We start from the raw sequence: 16153 nt of genomic DNA, 5'->3' as shown, positions 1-16153 counted from the left end.
CTGAGCCCCGCATCGGGCTCTGTGCTGGCAGCTCAGAGCCTGGAGCCTGCTTTGGATTCTGTCTCCTCTCTCTCTCTACCCCTCCCTTGCTTGCACTCTGTCTCTGTCTCTCTCAGAAATAAACATTAAAAAAAACCCAACTGAGTAATCTTGGAAACCATGTTTTGAAAATGGCAAAAGTCACTTGGAGACCAGGTCTTTGAAAGACTGCACAAAACATTTATGTGGTGTGAAATACACTACCTTTGTTAGAGCCACTGCATTTGCGGGTCTCTACTAATAACAAACTATCATTACTGCAAGGGTGCCTGGCTGGCTCAGTTGGAAGAGCAGGACAATCTTTATCTCAGGGTCATGATTTGGAGCCCCATGAGGAGTACAGAGATTACTTAAAATATTTAAAAAATTAAATCTTAAAAAACAACTATCATTACTCTAAGTCCTGATACACAGGGTATGGATAGGCAGATAAAATGGGAAACCTGAGATACTCATACTACATTAACTTAATAAAAAAAGTAAAGATTAAAATTTCCAGTATCAGAACAGCATTTTTATAGGGGTGCCTGGGTGGCTCAGTTGGCTAAGGTGTCAGAATCTTGGCTGGGTCAGAATCTCATGGTTCGTGGGATTGAGCCCTGTGTGGGGCTCTGAGGTGACAGTGCAGGGCCTGCTTGGGATTCTCTCTTCCTCTGCCCCTCTGCACTTGTGTGAACGCTCTCCCAAAAACAAACATTAAAAATTTTTTAAAAACCCAGCATTATTATGAAACAAGAGTCATATAAGTATAGAAACTAGGAATTTTCTTTTTATCCCCCAAAGGATAACTTACTTCTTTATGAAAGAGCGAGCGAGCATGCACAAGCAGGGGAGAGGGGCAGCGGGAGACACAGAATCTCAAGCTGAGCGTGGAGCCCTATGTGGGGCTCAATCCTGGGATCGTGACCTGAGTTGAAATCCAGAGTCGGATGCCCAACCGACAGAGTCACAAAGGCACCCTGAAAGTAGGTATTTTCAAAACAAAAAAAATATTTTCCTTGAGGAGAAGGATTGATATATCGTTACCTGAGGCAATTTAACAATACTAGTAAGTAAAATTAATACAAAAATGAGCAGGAAGAAGAACTTGTATCTATTGAGACAAGTCACATGGAGCTACAAGGCAGCAACTGGGATGACTGCTACCCTACATACTTTTTAAATTTTTTTTTAAGTAGGCTCCACACCCAATGTGGGGCTTGAACTCAACAACCCGAAGAGTAAGAGTCTATGCATGCTACTCAGTTGCATAACTGAGCCAACCATGTGCCCCGACATGCAACTTCTTATCCCAAGTAAAGCTAGACCAAGGATAAAGGGATGGATGCTTGACAATGTATCACAAACCAATTTCTTAGTCACAAACCAGTTCCAGTCAGCCCAGACAAAATAGGCAAATGTACTCAAAAACATGCCAAGCTTATATGGAAATAAACACCTAACAAAAAGGACTAAAGATTTTAAGAGTAGTGAAAAAACAAATTACAGAGAAAACAAAAAAGGCTCACTTTTTCTGTCACTCTCCTTGCTAAGAAGCTACTTCACAGCCCCTAGGTTCTCACAAGAGAGTGGCTACTGGCATGGAGACAAAACGTATAGTTTTTCCAGAGTGACATTTATCTTAGTGCCAGTACAAAAATACCTACTACTAAAAGCAGAACCCCATTAAAATTTTTTTCCAATGGTGAGGGCACCTGGGTGGCTCAGTCACTTAAGTGTCCAACTTCTGCTCGGGTCATGATCTCACAGATTGTGGGTTCGAGCTCCGCATCAGAATCTGTGCTGACAGCTCAGAGCCTGGAGCCTGCTTTGGATTCTGTGTCTCCCTCTCTGCCCCTCCCCCCTCCTCCCCTGCCTGGACTCTGTCTCAAAAATAAACATTAAAAAAATTTACAAAATTTTTTTTTCCAATAGTGAGTAGAAGGTAGTGGTTAAGAGCCGCAGCCTTGCATGGGTTGATGCTCTCTACCACTTACTCGGTGTACAATTCTGGGTAAATTATTTAACTTCCATAGGATTCAAGTTTTGGTTTTTTTTTAATTTGCTTTTAAATTTTTTTTAAAAAAATCTTTATTTATTTTGAGAGAGAGACAGAGTGTGAGCAAGGGAGGAAGAGAGAGAGAGGGAGACACAGACCCGAAGCAGGCTCCAGGTCCTGAGCAGTCAGCACAGAGCCCAACGTGGGGCTCGAATTCACAAACCATGAGATCATGACCTGAACCAAAGTCAGACGCTCAACCGACTGCGCCACCCAGGCACCCGTTTTTCTTTTTAAACCAGTGAAAGGGGTATTCCAATTCCTTTGACATCATTCAATAAAACTGCAGTGATTTAATAAAAGCAGGTAAAGTGTTTATTATTTATGCCAAGTACTATAATAAAGCCATTATTGTTGTACCCTATTATTATTTTTACTCCAATGGGGTTTTGTGTTTTGATTTTTAAAATTTTTTTTTTTTTTTCAACGTTTATTTATTTTTGGGACAGAGAGAGACAGAGCATGAACGGGGGAGGGGCAGAGAGAGAGGGAGACACAGAATCGGAAACAGGCTCCAGGCTCTGAGCCATCAGCCCAGAGCCTGATGCGGGGCTCGAACTCCCGGACCGCGAGATCGTGACCTGGCTGAAGTCGGACGCTTAACCGACTGCGCCACCCAGGCGCCCCTGTGTTTTGATTTTTAGAAAACATTTATGGTTGGCATTAATTTTGAAGCAATTATCCTTTAAGGGTGATGTTTATCACCAAAAAGGCTACGTTGTAGTGTATTCTGTTTGCCAACGGCTCGCCTCTGGCATTTGTGAGTCACTTCACCTGTGCTACTTACTCTAAACACTCTTACAGAAATCAGGCATGAAAATCCACACGTACTTCACAAGATACCGGTGATGCACATTTTGAAACAGGACAGAGTGATGATGAAACCTTCATAAACCGAGAACAACAAAATCTGGGTGCTAAGAATGGAAAATGCATAGTGGCAGCAGACCTCCTTTCATTCTACTAGGACATTCTTAGCAGAACTGTAATATTTTACAATTGTTCCAAAATTCATGCTTCTATGTTGTTATACAACGATCAAATGCCAATTGATTTCTATTTTCCTAAAGGTTGTTTGCGATTCTCACACACCATTGGCAACTAATGGGATCAAATCCACAAGTGTGTTAATAATATTCAAGGTATAAATTCTGGGGGGTAAATGGAGACTTCCTTCTCTTCAATCTACAAATCTTAGTTGGCTGGCTTTTTCAACTGAAAAGGACACTGATTTGCTTTCTGACAATTGACAGAAAATGAGAATTTTGACAAGTATAATTACAATGAACAAGTGAGTTTTTACTGTAAAACTCTCATAAAGATCTACAGGAAACATGGTAAAGACACAGTGAATAACTAAGTAATCCTTTGAGCCATTGAAATAATCCAGTACGATGGTGTAGATCTCTTCCTAGATTAGGACCTAATCACCAGCACACTCTCATGTAGATGTCAGAGTGCTTCAACAATGTGAGGAAAAGCACACACCAAAAAATGCTTTCAAGTATGATTTGAAGAATATCTAATACCATTCAAAAGCACAAAACAGCCATCATTTATTCAGGTTTTGAAATTCAACTTCAAATTTCATCTGTTGTTTCCTATTCCAATTTATCCTTCTAAATGAAGGGTCAGCAAATTTTCCTGTAAAGGAATAATCAGAAATATTTTAGGCTTTGTTGGCCTTATGTCATAACTACTCAGCTCCGCCACTCTATTACAAAAGCAGACTTAGACAATCTGTAAACAAACAATGGCTATTCCAGTAAAACTTTATTTACAAGAACAGGCAGTAGGCCTTAGTTTGCCAACTTGTGTTCTACATGATCTGCAGGCTTTGAAGAAATTAAAAAAGGTAATTATATGTTCAAAAAATCAGGGGAAAGTGTTTTCCTTTTATATCTCCAATATTTACAAAATATGCACATGCTGTTCTCCCTAAGATGAACATTAAAACAACAATAAATTAGCCATGTTTAATACCTGAAATTTTTTAAACTAAAAAGATCAACAATACTCAAATGTAAATATAAGCCTTTGGTATAACTATTAGCCTGCTGTATCTTAACAATGGGAAGAAAAAGCAAAGAATATTGAGATCCATTTAGAAATCAGGATTTTAAATTACAAAAATATAAATACTTCTATTTTGAGAAAAACAAAAGCACAGAGGTAACATTTCAGAAAGCACACCTAAGAAAATACAAGATCACAGCCTTGATAAAGGTGTATGATTTACCATTCTTTTACTTGATAAATACTGTGCTAATAAAGCAGTAAACGTAGTTGGTTTTAAAGTAATGACTTTATTAATAAATATACATCCATATGATGATGTAGATACGAATCATGAACACTACTCCATTCCCATACACATAATTGCACACGAGTAGCTCAAGTTCATGGACATAAAAACATACACAGTATCTATTCAGACTTTTTACAGCAGAGGACAACGTGCTTATATCAGTTAATTGGTAATTATTTTCTCTGTAATTATATGTGGAAAAAGGAAACTGTGAAACTTAAAGAATCAAAGTGGTCTGATTACTATAAACCACACACTTGATTTACTATAGCATTAAATTTTCCCAAAATTAAATACAATGTATGTGAGAGCACAGATTTATCTATTTGGGGGGAGGAGGAGGGAAAAGCAAAGGAAAGATTTAGATACATCCTAGAGTTCAGAGCATATAGTTAAGCTATAATAAAAACAAAAATATAATAGCATCAAAATATTTTATGTCCAAGGAAAAAAATGTTTTGAACAACTGTTGTGAATGTTTATATTATAAAGGGACCATAAAATTTTACTGCATATAGAGACAATGACTGACAGAGCAGCAGTTATTGTCAACATCCCCTGAATTCTTCTTTTAAAGCTTCTTAGAATAGAAAGTTGTTTTTTTTTTTTTTTCTTTAGCTCATACACTGGTTTTTCTTACACTGGCTGGATCACCTTTAACCTAATAAATGGATCCAGATAATTGTTTTTTCCTCCTTAACTCAAAGAAACTCTATTACTTCAAGAAACTATTACATGTAAATTCACACAAACATCAGTTTGGAATGAATATTACTTTTATTACTTTAACAGAGATTTCCTTAAAAAGTAAATAAAAAATATCAAGAATATTTTAGTCTAAATGAACACTGATTTAAAAAATGTCCCCAAATATTAAAAACTAATCAGATGCTTATTTTCTTCCAATACATTGTGCCAGTATTTTTAAAATATCCAGTGCAAAACTCCAAAGATAGTATCAAAATCATCCCATACTAAAGATCAGTTATGCAAGGTTTATCTGTGAAAAAAATGAAAACTTCATCTGTATTAGCTGCTTATTTGTTAATATGATAATAAATAAGGCATGTTAAAATACTTTTCAAAGAAAAAAGGAAAGCAAACTTACTTGAATAGCAGATCATTTTCTGATCAACAGTTTTAATATAGAATAGTGAAACCTATTTTGTGAAGAGAGAATTATACAATATAAAATTAGCAATTTACCTTTCAAGAAACAATCACACAGTTGGAAGAAAAGGCCAGTTTTCCCCAACTGATTATATTAAAGTATAGGCAATTGTTTAACATGCTATTTCAGTGTTTATCATGACGAGACAGTGTTACAAAAGATGCACGATGTAGTCTTTATAGAGAAGTAAAAATATTGTGTATTTTAAGACTTCATTCATGTTATCACTCTATGTCCATTCTCTTCAGCATGGTACCAATAAACTGTTCACAAGGAGAAAAGGAAGTGTAATCAGGAGATGCTCACCACCATACAGCTCTAATACTCCAGGTAAACGGTTACCTCAACAGAAAAATCCAGCATTCTAAACAATGTTAACCATTCACAACTGTAGCCATTCGCCTCTTTTTTTCCTGGGACATAACTCCTGATATTAATAAACACTGTTATGAACAGAATTCCTTTAGTTGTTTTCACCATTTCATTAACATGTATACAAAATTCATTATACAATAATACACCTGCTTTATCTTCTGACACACAGCACAGCACCACTGAGAAGATGTGCTGGAGAATGGGGCAAAAGGCAGGGGAATCAACGAAGCAAAGGGCATTGAGAAAGGGAAGGGTATGTACAACAAATCAGGGATAAAAATAAACTGAAAGGGAAATGTCAAATGGACACAGTATAAAACAACACGTAACCAAATCCTTGATAGTGATATATAAGTAGAACATTTAAACAACTGTTTTCAGGAACTCAAAAGAGGATTTCTAAGCAGCCAACTGCTGAACATCGTCTTGAGAAAGAGCTAAATGACAGATACATATCACAAAAGTGGCTAGATGAACACAGGAATAAAGATGTAAGCATTTGTGTGTGTCAGAAGGTATACTGTTCTGAGTAAATTATTAAAAAGTTTTCTATTTTAAGCTTCTGTAAGGAGAAACTCCTGTAGCAATTTAGCTGCCAGAATGTTAGAACTGATTATATAGTCATCCACTATTGTTCTCTAGGGTTTGTGCAAAGCTAAAATTGATGAGGTCACTGTCTTAGATGCCAGTGCACACAAAGTCCCCACATACAATGCAACACCTCTTACTGTAAAGAGCAGCATAAGTCCAGCTCATTGTGTCAGGCATCACTGGAACACCTGAAGGCTTGCTGCTTTTTTCCTGATAAAAAAGGTATGAAACATGACATCCATTTGCAATCAGAGTTTGCATTAACTGAGAGCAAGCCCAAACAACACAAGATGTGCCCTTTTAAAGTTGTCATTATTTTAAAAGTTTTTGGGTCCTGCAAATCTACATTATAATCTCAAAGGCATTTAAAATCACAAATACATACATTGTAACTTTAAAGTTCATTGGATTTTTTTTCCAAATCTGAAGTTTATAATAGTTTATTTTATTTAGAACAAACTCAGAATAAATAAAATGTATATTAACAAAGAATGTTACTTTCAGCAAGGGGAGAGGAGAGATTTTCTTCTATCCCTACCATACACACCTACCCAGTATTTTTTTTCTTTTCTATCTTTTTCTAAAGCAAACATTGTTGGAAAAAATTTTCTTTTGGATGAAGTGGTCTTACCGAAACCACTGTTAGACTTTTAATTAAACTAACCAACATATTTTTACACGTTTCATGCATAGATGGATTCCGACAGATTTCTTAATATTTGGGTTCTGACAGTCAGAAAACAGCATTTTGTTTTTACCAGTTTTAGACTCTACCTTCAATTTGTGTCCTTTGGTAGATAGAAACCTGAAACCACAGTAAGTGCTAATGCAATGGGACAATTTCTTGGTAAAAAAAAAAAAAAAAACCAAAAAAAAAACCCTACAAAACATTTTGAATAAATGAACAACATTAATAATAAATGTTTTAAGTATAATGCTTTAAAACTAAATATAATGAAAGGCAAAATGTAGTGACTACGGCTACATGCACACCTTAAGAATGATTCTTTCTCTATTATATTAAATATGCTATTCTCAGAATGCATTATATTTCACCAGAAATGTAATGTGCAGTTTTTATTAAAAAGTTTAATTTTTCGGTAAATATGAATTGTTTGTAGTGTTTGGTATATATACTCTTAGGCAATTAAAAAATACACAACATATCACTGCTGGAAGGCAAACACTAAAGAATTCTTTTAGGAATAATGGTTAAATCAATCAATACCATGTAAATCAATAAAACAAAATAAATAAGTTTCTGCTGTTTAAACCTAGAACATTAAAGTAAGATTTTTAACATCTGAAATCTGTGTAAATGCCAAAGCATACAAATATCTGTGTCCTGTCTCATGAAAAGAAATGTTACAAAAACTCACAGCCATTACCTCAAGTAATCCTGAATCATTAGTTTGCTTTGTTCCATCAGTTAAAAATACCTTAGATATTATTTTTAATATATTGTAGGCTTACTTCACGAATATGAAAAATTGTTTCAGTTGTTTAGCACATAAAACATCGATGCAGAATGGCCTAAAAGTAGTAATGACGTATGAGACACAACCATAACCATAACTCTAAAGGAAAAGCAAAAATGACAGTTAAGTATTACACTTGAACCTATATATAAACACAACGCCACTGCTCATGCCCTGTGGGCATCTGTGAGCAACCGGCAGTTTCTGAGCAAAAGCAGGAAAACAAATCAAATGGGAAAACAGATTGGGAAAGCCCAGGCTACAAAATCATGTATGTCAAAATAAAACCAAGAAGCTTTGGGATTATTCACAACCTTCCTTCTAAACCTGGCCCTCCTTTCCTCCTTCATTCACTCATTGGGTGGCTTGACTTCACTGCTAGTTTCCTCTACCCCATGAACTGCTCTGCCGTGCATCATAGGGTAAGGAAAAGCTGCTGTGCCACAGCCATAACCAAGATCGGCAAGACGGGATAGAGCTTTAATGCTACCTGGAGGTCTCCCTGGGCTGACTTTGTATCCTGCAGCTTTAGTTGTACCCAAAGGTCTGCCTGGACTTGTCTTAAATCCAGCTGCTTTGGTGGTTCCCAGGGGTCTGCCTGTGCTGGTACGGTATCCTGCGGATTTGGTGGTTCCTGAAGGTCGGCCACGTTTACCGGATCGGTTGAGATTTTTCTTTTTCTTTAGTTCATCTTTTATCTCTAGACTTCTGCCACTTGTAGTCTGCAAGTGTGTTTCATTTAATGGGTCTTGCCTCTGACAAGCCATTGGCTTGTGGCTGACTGTGTGGCTATATTTGCTTTGCTGGGAGGAATATATGTCAAACTGATCGGCAGCTCTCATGGCATCTTCACTGAGGCAGGAAGGCTTGCCAGGCCCACAGAAAGCCGGATTACTGCTGGCAACAGGATGCATCATTTTCTAGCAAAAACAAGACAAATATGCATAAATACACATATATAAACATATACCTGTATGACAGCATTCAGTGGTATTGAAAATAGTCTGTCTTCCAAGAGCTATGCAGGCTCCCTAAAATTAGGCTGACAGGCAGGACTCCAGACCACTTATAAACAAACACACATCAGCAGATTCAAAGATAAACTTGTTTTCCTCAATTTAATCAAGGGTATGGAGATATGTCATATAAGGTAACTGAACTCTAACACTCAACTCAAATATAATACATTAGTAGCCATATGTTTCTCTGGTTAGGAAATGGAAAAATGGCAAGCAAAGAATAAATGTGTTATATTTTATTGGCTTTTTGCTTCTAGATTATGAAACCCTAAAAGGATAATAACAAACACAAGAACTTTTATTAACATGATTCTTTTTCTCATTTGCCTAACATTTTTAGAATGTCTCTTATTGGCCTTTTATTTCTCACATATACACTTCTGATCTGGCTACAATTTCCACAAGACACTTCCTCATTACAATTTATTACTGATATATAATCCTGAGTGTGTGCTACACTTTACAAAACAAAGAAATGTGTCAAGCAAAGAAAAGAATCTCTCGAGGTACTGACTCCCTTTAAACTAATCTATCCTCCCACCCCCAAAAAAGCAACCAACCAAAAAAACTAATCTATCCAAACAGGAGGCAGTACCAATATAAAAGGTGAATAAAGGTTTCCATTAGCTAAACTCAGTCAACATTTATACAACTGAGACTTATACTACAAAAATATGGGTAACAATCATAATAAAATACTTCCTATTTTGAAGGTATAGTTATCAAGACCAAACGTTCAAAGTGTAAACACTGCTTTCTCTCTGACCATAAATATGCATGGATCTTCTTCCCTTACAAGAGCCCTGTGACTAATTAACAGTCTAATCTCTGTTTTGTCTTGAGGACATCCCTGTGATTTTTTTCTCTTTATAAAGGATAGATTATAACCACCACTGTAACAAACCAGCCCTTAACAGCCATATCATTTAGACGCACAGAAAATGAGTTTATAGAGACTAAAGTATTATATTTCAATAAGGTAAGAAAATAAATCTATGGGTTCCATTCAGATTTAGAAAAAGAATCACAGGTGTATAGTAAGGTCTAGCCCCCAAGTTGTTAGATGTTAGCCTGTACCATACATGTAAAAGTGGACCAAAACTTCAGTTATGAAGGCAGAAAGAAATGGGAATCAATCAATTCATGGGAATTCTGTTAAATCACAAAATATCTGCTGAAAATCAACAGATAACAGAGCTACTGGGCAGCTGGCTTAAAGCCTTAACTAGCAAGGAAGAGTATCTACAGTGACAAGCTAGTTGTTTATGACAGAAGCCTTACGGACTTGAGATCATAAATCAAGATTGAGTTAAACACAAATATAAGAAGAAACAATTCTTCACTCAATCCCAAGGATATAATCAAAAAGAGGTTATTAATTATCACCTCACCAGCTCAAATTCTAAGTTCAGGTCAGAAATAAAGGGAGATCATCAAGATGTGTTCCAAATGTAGTAATATTAGGTGAAAGTTAACAGTTTTTGACATTTTCTAGGTGGCAAGTGGTAAGTTTGGCACTTGGCACATCATCTGATTTAATCCTCACCACAACTCTGAGGAACATACTATTATTAGTTCTATTTTACAGAAAATGAGGAATTTTTAGCTACTTGCCAAGGTCACACATTAGGAAATGGTAAAGTCAAACAGGAATTCAGATAATCTGACATGAGAACCAACAATTTCAGCATAATACACAACTATATCCAGCTATCTCAGTAACAGCACTATCATTTGGGTCATATAATTCTTGCGGGGGAGGAAGGTGTCCTGTGTATTTTAAGATACTTATTACAGCATCCCTGGTCTCTACCCACTAGATGTCAGTAACTATACCCTCTTCTTCCTAACAATTTGACAATCCAAAGTTTCTCCATACAGTGCCAATATTCTCTGGGGGGGCAAAACCCACCCCCTACCATGAGCATCACCCAGCTATATTAAAATGAAAACAGAAGACCCATTTTAAAATATTCCTGTTTAAGTTCTTATTCACCTCTTTAGCTTATACCTCTGCAAAAATCCACAAAATCTTTCTGTTAAGAACATTTACAAAGTCAAACATTTGTTTTCCAAATTGAAAAAAAGCTAATGCTGGCAGATGTGAAGGGACTAACCGCATTCCTTTCCCCTTCAAGTTATAAACTAATTGAGAAATATAAACAGGAATTAGATAGGAATCGAAGTACTAGTTTACTGCCAATAAAGTTGGACTAGAGACCACAGGCAAATACAAAGAGAAACACAGACCTCTCAGCAGAAGATTTTAAGAGAAAAAATGACCCCCTTTTCAATTTTATTATCCAGAAATCACCCTGCTGGAAAGAAAGCCCTAGTAAAAAGAGGTAGAAAGGTATAAGTTCTCTTACACAAGTAGCACTGCCAGTAAAGGAAGATAATGTTTTCTTTCCTACAGTCTATTTCAATGCTTGACAGTTCATACCTTTTAAGATCCTAATCATTAATTTACCAAAACCTTTCCTCTGGATCTTACTTCCCTTAACTTTACCTTTTCTTAATGTATCAGAACAGTCGCTATATATTAACATTCAGGATATAGAGTCTCAGTTTACATTACATTAGGCTTTCAACGGCAAGATGCTACCATATATCTTCTACTCAGCTATCAATCAACATGGAAGCAAAATACACTATTTAAAAAGTAGACTTGCAGGGGCTCCTGGGTGGCTCAGTCAGTTGAGCATCCGACTGTGGCTCAGGTCATGATTTCACGATCCGTGGGTTCCAGCCCACAGTCAGGCTCTGTGCTGACAGCTCAGAGCCTGAAGCCTACTTCACATTTTGTGTCTTCCTCTCTCTCAGCCCCTCGCAGACTCCCACAGTCAGTCTCTCTCTTCTCTCTCTCTGTCTCTCAAAGTAAACATTAGAAAAAAATTTTTTAAACAATGTGGTCATCTGGATGGCTCAGTCCATGAAGCATCTGACTCTTGATTTAGGCTCGGGTTGTGATCTCACAGTTTGTGGGATCCAGCCCTACACCGGACTCCACACTGTCAGTGTGCCAGCCTGCTTGGGATTCTGTTTCTCTGCCCTGACCGTGCATGCACACTCTCTCTCAAAATAAGTAAATAAAGTTAAAAAAATAAAGCATCCTTCTACAATTCCTTTAATCTTCTCGGGGAATTTAGGCATTTGGTTTGTATTATGTTAATTTACTTCTGACACAGCTCACATTTATTGAGAGCCAACTCAATGCAAAACACTATTCTAAGTGCTAGGACACAAACAGGAGTGAAGCTGTTTATCCCAATGGAAAGACAATGAGACACTGACTTAAGGAACATTTTTTTTTTCATGTTTATTTATTTTTAAGAGAGAGAGAGAGAGAGAGAGAGAGAGAGATGTGTGCACGCGAGCAGGGAAGGGGCAAAGAGAGAGGGGGACACAGAATCTGAAGCAGGCTCCAAGCTCTGAGCTGTCAGCACAGAGCTGGATAGGGGGCCCAAACTCACCAACCTCAGATACCATGACCTGAGCCAAAGTTGGACGCTTAACTAACTGAGCCACCGAGGCTCCCCTTAAAGAACATTTCTAAAGGCAAGTCTTCTATATGTTCTGTATTTGCCATTCCTGCTACTGTCAAGAAATCAGTACAGTATTCTGCTTACTCAATAACTGATTAGGAAGTTGGACAAGAAATTTACTATGACAGTTACTGATGTAAATAGTTAAAAAGGAAAGAGTTAAAATCAATCCTTTCTACTTTTGATTTCAGCCTTTTAAGATGGGAATCAACAGCATTAGATCTTTGTGTGCAAATCATCTACACACATACACACAAAGAACATACATGTTTTTATGCAGTATTTACGTAAACAGGCGTTAATTAATCCTACACTTAATAATGTCTCCTACTTTGACTTCAGGACTTGTCACCATATTGTTCTTTCTTGTAAGGTTCTTCCCATACTATTGTACAGAGTTCAATGGAAGTATGCAGGGCATATTTCTTAAAAGAGCCAGAATGAATACATTTCTAGAAAGTTCAATACAAAGTTTGGACTGAACGAAAGCCAAGAATAACAGAATGGAATGTGTAGACTATCAAAGGTTAACTGCCTTTTAAAATGGTTCACTGAATATATGGGAGTCAACTAAGAGCTTCTATATATTTTAACTGTACCTAAATTAGAATTTTTAAAGCACACACTAAAACTTGCTATCTTTAAGTTGTTTTATCATGTTTAAACCCGAAAGTTCTTGGGTGAGCAGTTCTTTATGAAAGAATTCCTTTCCCTTCTCTTGAATGTGGCAGTCATTACTGCCAACATAAAGAACTCTATTTTTAGTAGCTTCACAAATCTTTAGTGAAGCTTTCTAAACATGGAGAAAAATCTTCCTTTCAAGAAATCCAAGTTCTGCTCTCTTCCAAAGATCAAACATCACATAATTCTCAGAGATCTCTTTCACGTCATTTGGGTTGTAACAATTATATAGAATCATATATGTTTTTATAATTATAAATTGAAGTCCATTTGTGACCCGCGTCACTCGGAATGTCTATTCAGCTAAAACCAAAACAAATGCCAAAGCCATGCATCCTGTCCCACCACGGAAACTTTTGTTACTAGGACAGATCATAAATAACAGCATTCTTTGTATTCTTTCTACCCCTTAGTTGTGCCCCACGGCGCAGTTTCCCCGGTGTCAGAATCCTTATCTGACTTGGAAGTGTTTAGAAATGTATTAGCAGTTGTGCTCAAAAGCGATTATTAATGCATTAGCGAGAACAACTTTGCAAGACACATGTCCACACTAGAGAAAGAGTCCTGAATCCTCCAATAATCAAAATTCATAGCCCGCTCTCCGTGCACTTGGGAGTTCCGCAAGCTGAAGTCCACAGGCCACTGCATCTAGATGTCTCCATCTCGAAGCCGGCCGACTTCAATTTAAAGGGGCTCAGGAAGGACCGCTAATTCCGACCTCTCAAAGAAAAGAAAAGGTGACCCCTCCCCCCTGCCGCAGGAGGCATTTCCCCCAATAATGGCTCCACGCCGAGGGACGAACAGACTACGTCCGGGGCCCCTCCTCTCGCTTCGGGCTAGGCCAGAGCCCCTCCTCAGACGTGGGTCGGAGACCCCTTCGCCGCCCAGAGCTCCCGCCTTTCTGAGCTCTTCGCCCTTCTGAGCTCCCGCCGCCCAGACTCTGCTCCGAGCCAGACTGACAAACCCCGCGCGCCCACCTACCTCAGTCGCTGGTAGCCCGGCCCCTCAGCGCGCCCAGGGGTTGCCCATCAGCTGGGAACCTCACGCCCGCGCCGCTCCCTTCCTAGCCCGCCGCCTCTGCACTACGCGAAAAGCCCAAGTGAGAGGGGCAGGCAGCTAGGGCGGTGGCGGCGAAGTGGACGCTGGCTTCCAGCTCCCGCCGCAGCCACCACTCCGGATTCTGCCCCAAACGCAGGAGGAAGAGGCCGCCACAGCCCAGTACTGCGAAGGGAGGCGTGCGCGAGCTCGCAAGAATCGCGCACGCACACGCACACGCACACGCACACGCACACGCACACGCACACGCACATCGCGAGACCCAGTCTCCCGCCGACGACCAGCACGCAGGCTCGGGGAGGGTAGCCGGCAGAGCCAGGCTGCGCTTGCGCGCGGTGGGGCCGAACAGGAGGCGGTGCTTAGGACCAAGCAGGTCTGGCTGTGGTTCAGGCCCAGAGCTGTAGATGAGCTGGAGACCCACCGGAAGGGATGCAGCTTCCTTACAGGATTTTCATCGCGATTCCAAGTAGATGTTAGAACTACTACTTGACCCCATTTCTCAGATTAAAGGACTACTAAGTGATGGAGTCATGATTTGAATCCTGCTGCCTTGTTCCAAAAAGCGTGCCTTTAATTAATGGTGTCAAAAAGATGAATGCCTAATTGTGTTAGGTGCTAAAGCATGTTACAAGGGCTCAGCTTATGCCCTTTAGCTGCTTATGGATGGGTAGAATGAGACCACCTAACAAAATGGGGAATATTCAAATAAGATGAGTTTGGGGCCTCAGACCTAGGGCCATGTGATCATGAAAAGCATTTTGTGGGACATCCTATACTTTTAAAAAAGTTTTTTTACACTCAAGACCAGAATTGCCATATTCTTCATTCCACTATCACAGGAAGGGATGGGACAAGTAGTTTGCTTTCAAAATCCTCCCCCCCCTTTATGAAATTTCTGATAGATCAGTCCCCCCTATACAGGACAATTAGCAAAAGGGATTAATTTCCCCAGTTCTTCCTGCTGTGAATTCATCAAGGAGAGGATCCAGAAACAAAGGCTGCTGAGAAGACATTTTATTTAGTAGTGCAAAGAGACTAGAGGTGGTGCCTTTCCTTTTGGACTATGCAACGAAGACTGTTTGAGGAGGTAATTCTCTGCACGGAATTTTACCTTGAGCACAGTACTTGGCCAGGTGCTGTTGCCAGTAGGAAAGGAGGAAAATTTTACTGGGTGAACACACAAACCAGGAGGAAAACCAAATATAATACATAAAACAGGCAAGCCCATTCATTTTCTAGCAGGCATAGTTATGTAACAAGATTCTAAATATTCTCATTACTTCTATAAAATACTAGAAAACAAAACTGATTATACCGGTATAATATCAGTGTAATATACTGATTATATATTGCTCATATATAAAAAGGAAAATATGAAGGGTGCCTGGGTTGTTCAGTCAGTTAAACCTCTCCCACTCTTTTTTTTTTTTTAATTTTTTAAAATGTTTATTTGTTTTTGAGAAAGAGCATGAGAGAGAGAAGTGGCCGAGAGAGAGAGGGAGACACAGAATCCAAAGCAGGCTCCAGGCTCTAAGCTGTCAGCACAGAGCCCGATGCAGGACTTGAACCACCAGCCATGGGATCATGACCTGAGCTGAAGTCAGAGGATTAACCGACTAAGCCACCCAGGCACCCCAAACCTCCCACTCTTGATTTCAGCTCAGGTCTTGATCTCACCGTCAGAGTTCAAGCTCCGTGTTGGGTTCTGCGCTCCGGATAAAGCCTACTTAAAAAAAAAAAAAAAAAAATGTACACAGATTTGAGGACATATTAAGTAACTTTCCAGAAAACAATAGGCAAGTCTTCTCTACTCAAGTCCTCTTTTTTTACTTGAAGTGGAATTTCATAATGC

General features: G+C 38.7%; 1 protein-coding gene across 3 annotated transcripts; it reads right to left on the bottom strand.

Annotated features, from left to right (window-relative positions):
* Positions 1-3608: 3608 nt before the first annotated feature.
* On the bottom strand, positions 3609-14600 carry CA1H5orf24 (chromosome A1 C5orf24 homolog). 3 transcript variants are annotated; one of them, XR_006298398.1, is made up of 3 exons: positions 14227-14600; positions 5494-8920; positions 3609-3721 (listed from the first exon to the last, which is right to left on the bottom strand). XR_006298398.1 is itself a non-coding variant. In XM_043588169.1 (3 exons), exons 2-3 carry the CDS (start codon positions 8915-8917, stop codon positions 6692-6694), a joined length of 468 nt encoding a protein of 155 aa, XP_043444104.1. In that variant the 5' UTR covers positions 8918-8920; positions 14227-14499; the 3' UTR covers positions 4364-6691. The 3 variants fall into 3 exon arrangements, 2 of the variants coding, with proteins under 2 accessions (XP_043444104.1, XP_043444091.1); XM_043588169.1 differs by lacking the exon at positions 3609-3721 and having other exon boundaries at positions 4364-6732; positions 8491-8920; positions 14227-14499; XM_043588156.1 differs by lacking the exon at positions 3609-3721 and having other exon boundaries at positions 4364-8920.
* Between the last annotated feature and the right edge of the window lie 1553 nt (positions 14601-16153).

This window comes from Prionailurus bengalensis, chromosome A1 (genome assembly GCF_016509475.1).
Source record: "Prionailurus bengalensis isolate Pbe53 chromosome A1, Fcat_Pben_1.1_paternal_pri, whole genome shotgun sequence".
NCBI lineage: Eukaryota > Metazoa > Chordata > Mammalia > Carnivora > Felidae > Prionailurus > Prionailurus bengalensis.
This window is presented reverse-complemented; position numbering and strand designations above follow the sequence as displayed.

Bases quoted from the DNA above. Each gene is read 5' to 3' on its own strand.
- CA1H5orf24 (XM_043588156.1), bottom strand. From the start codon at position 8,917: ATGATGCATCCTGTTGCCAGCAGTAATCCGGCTTTCTGTGGGCCTGGC.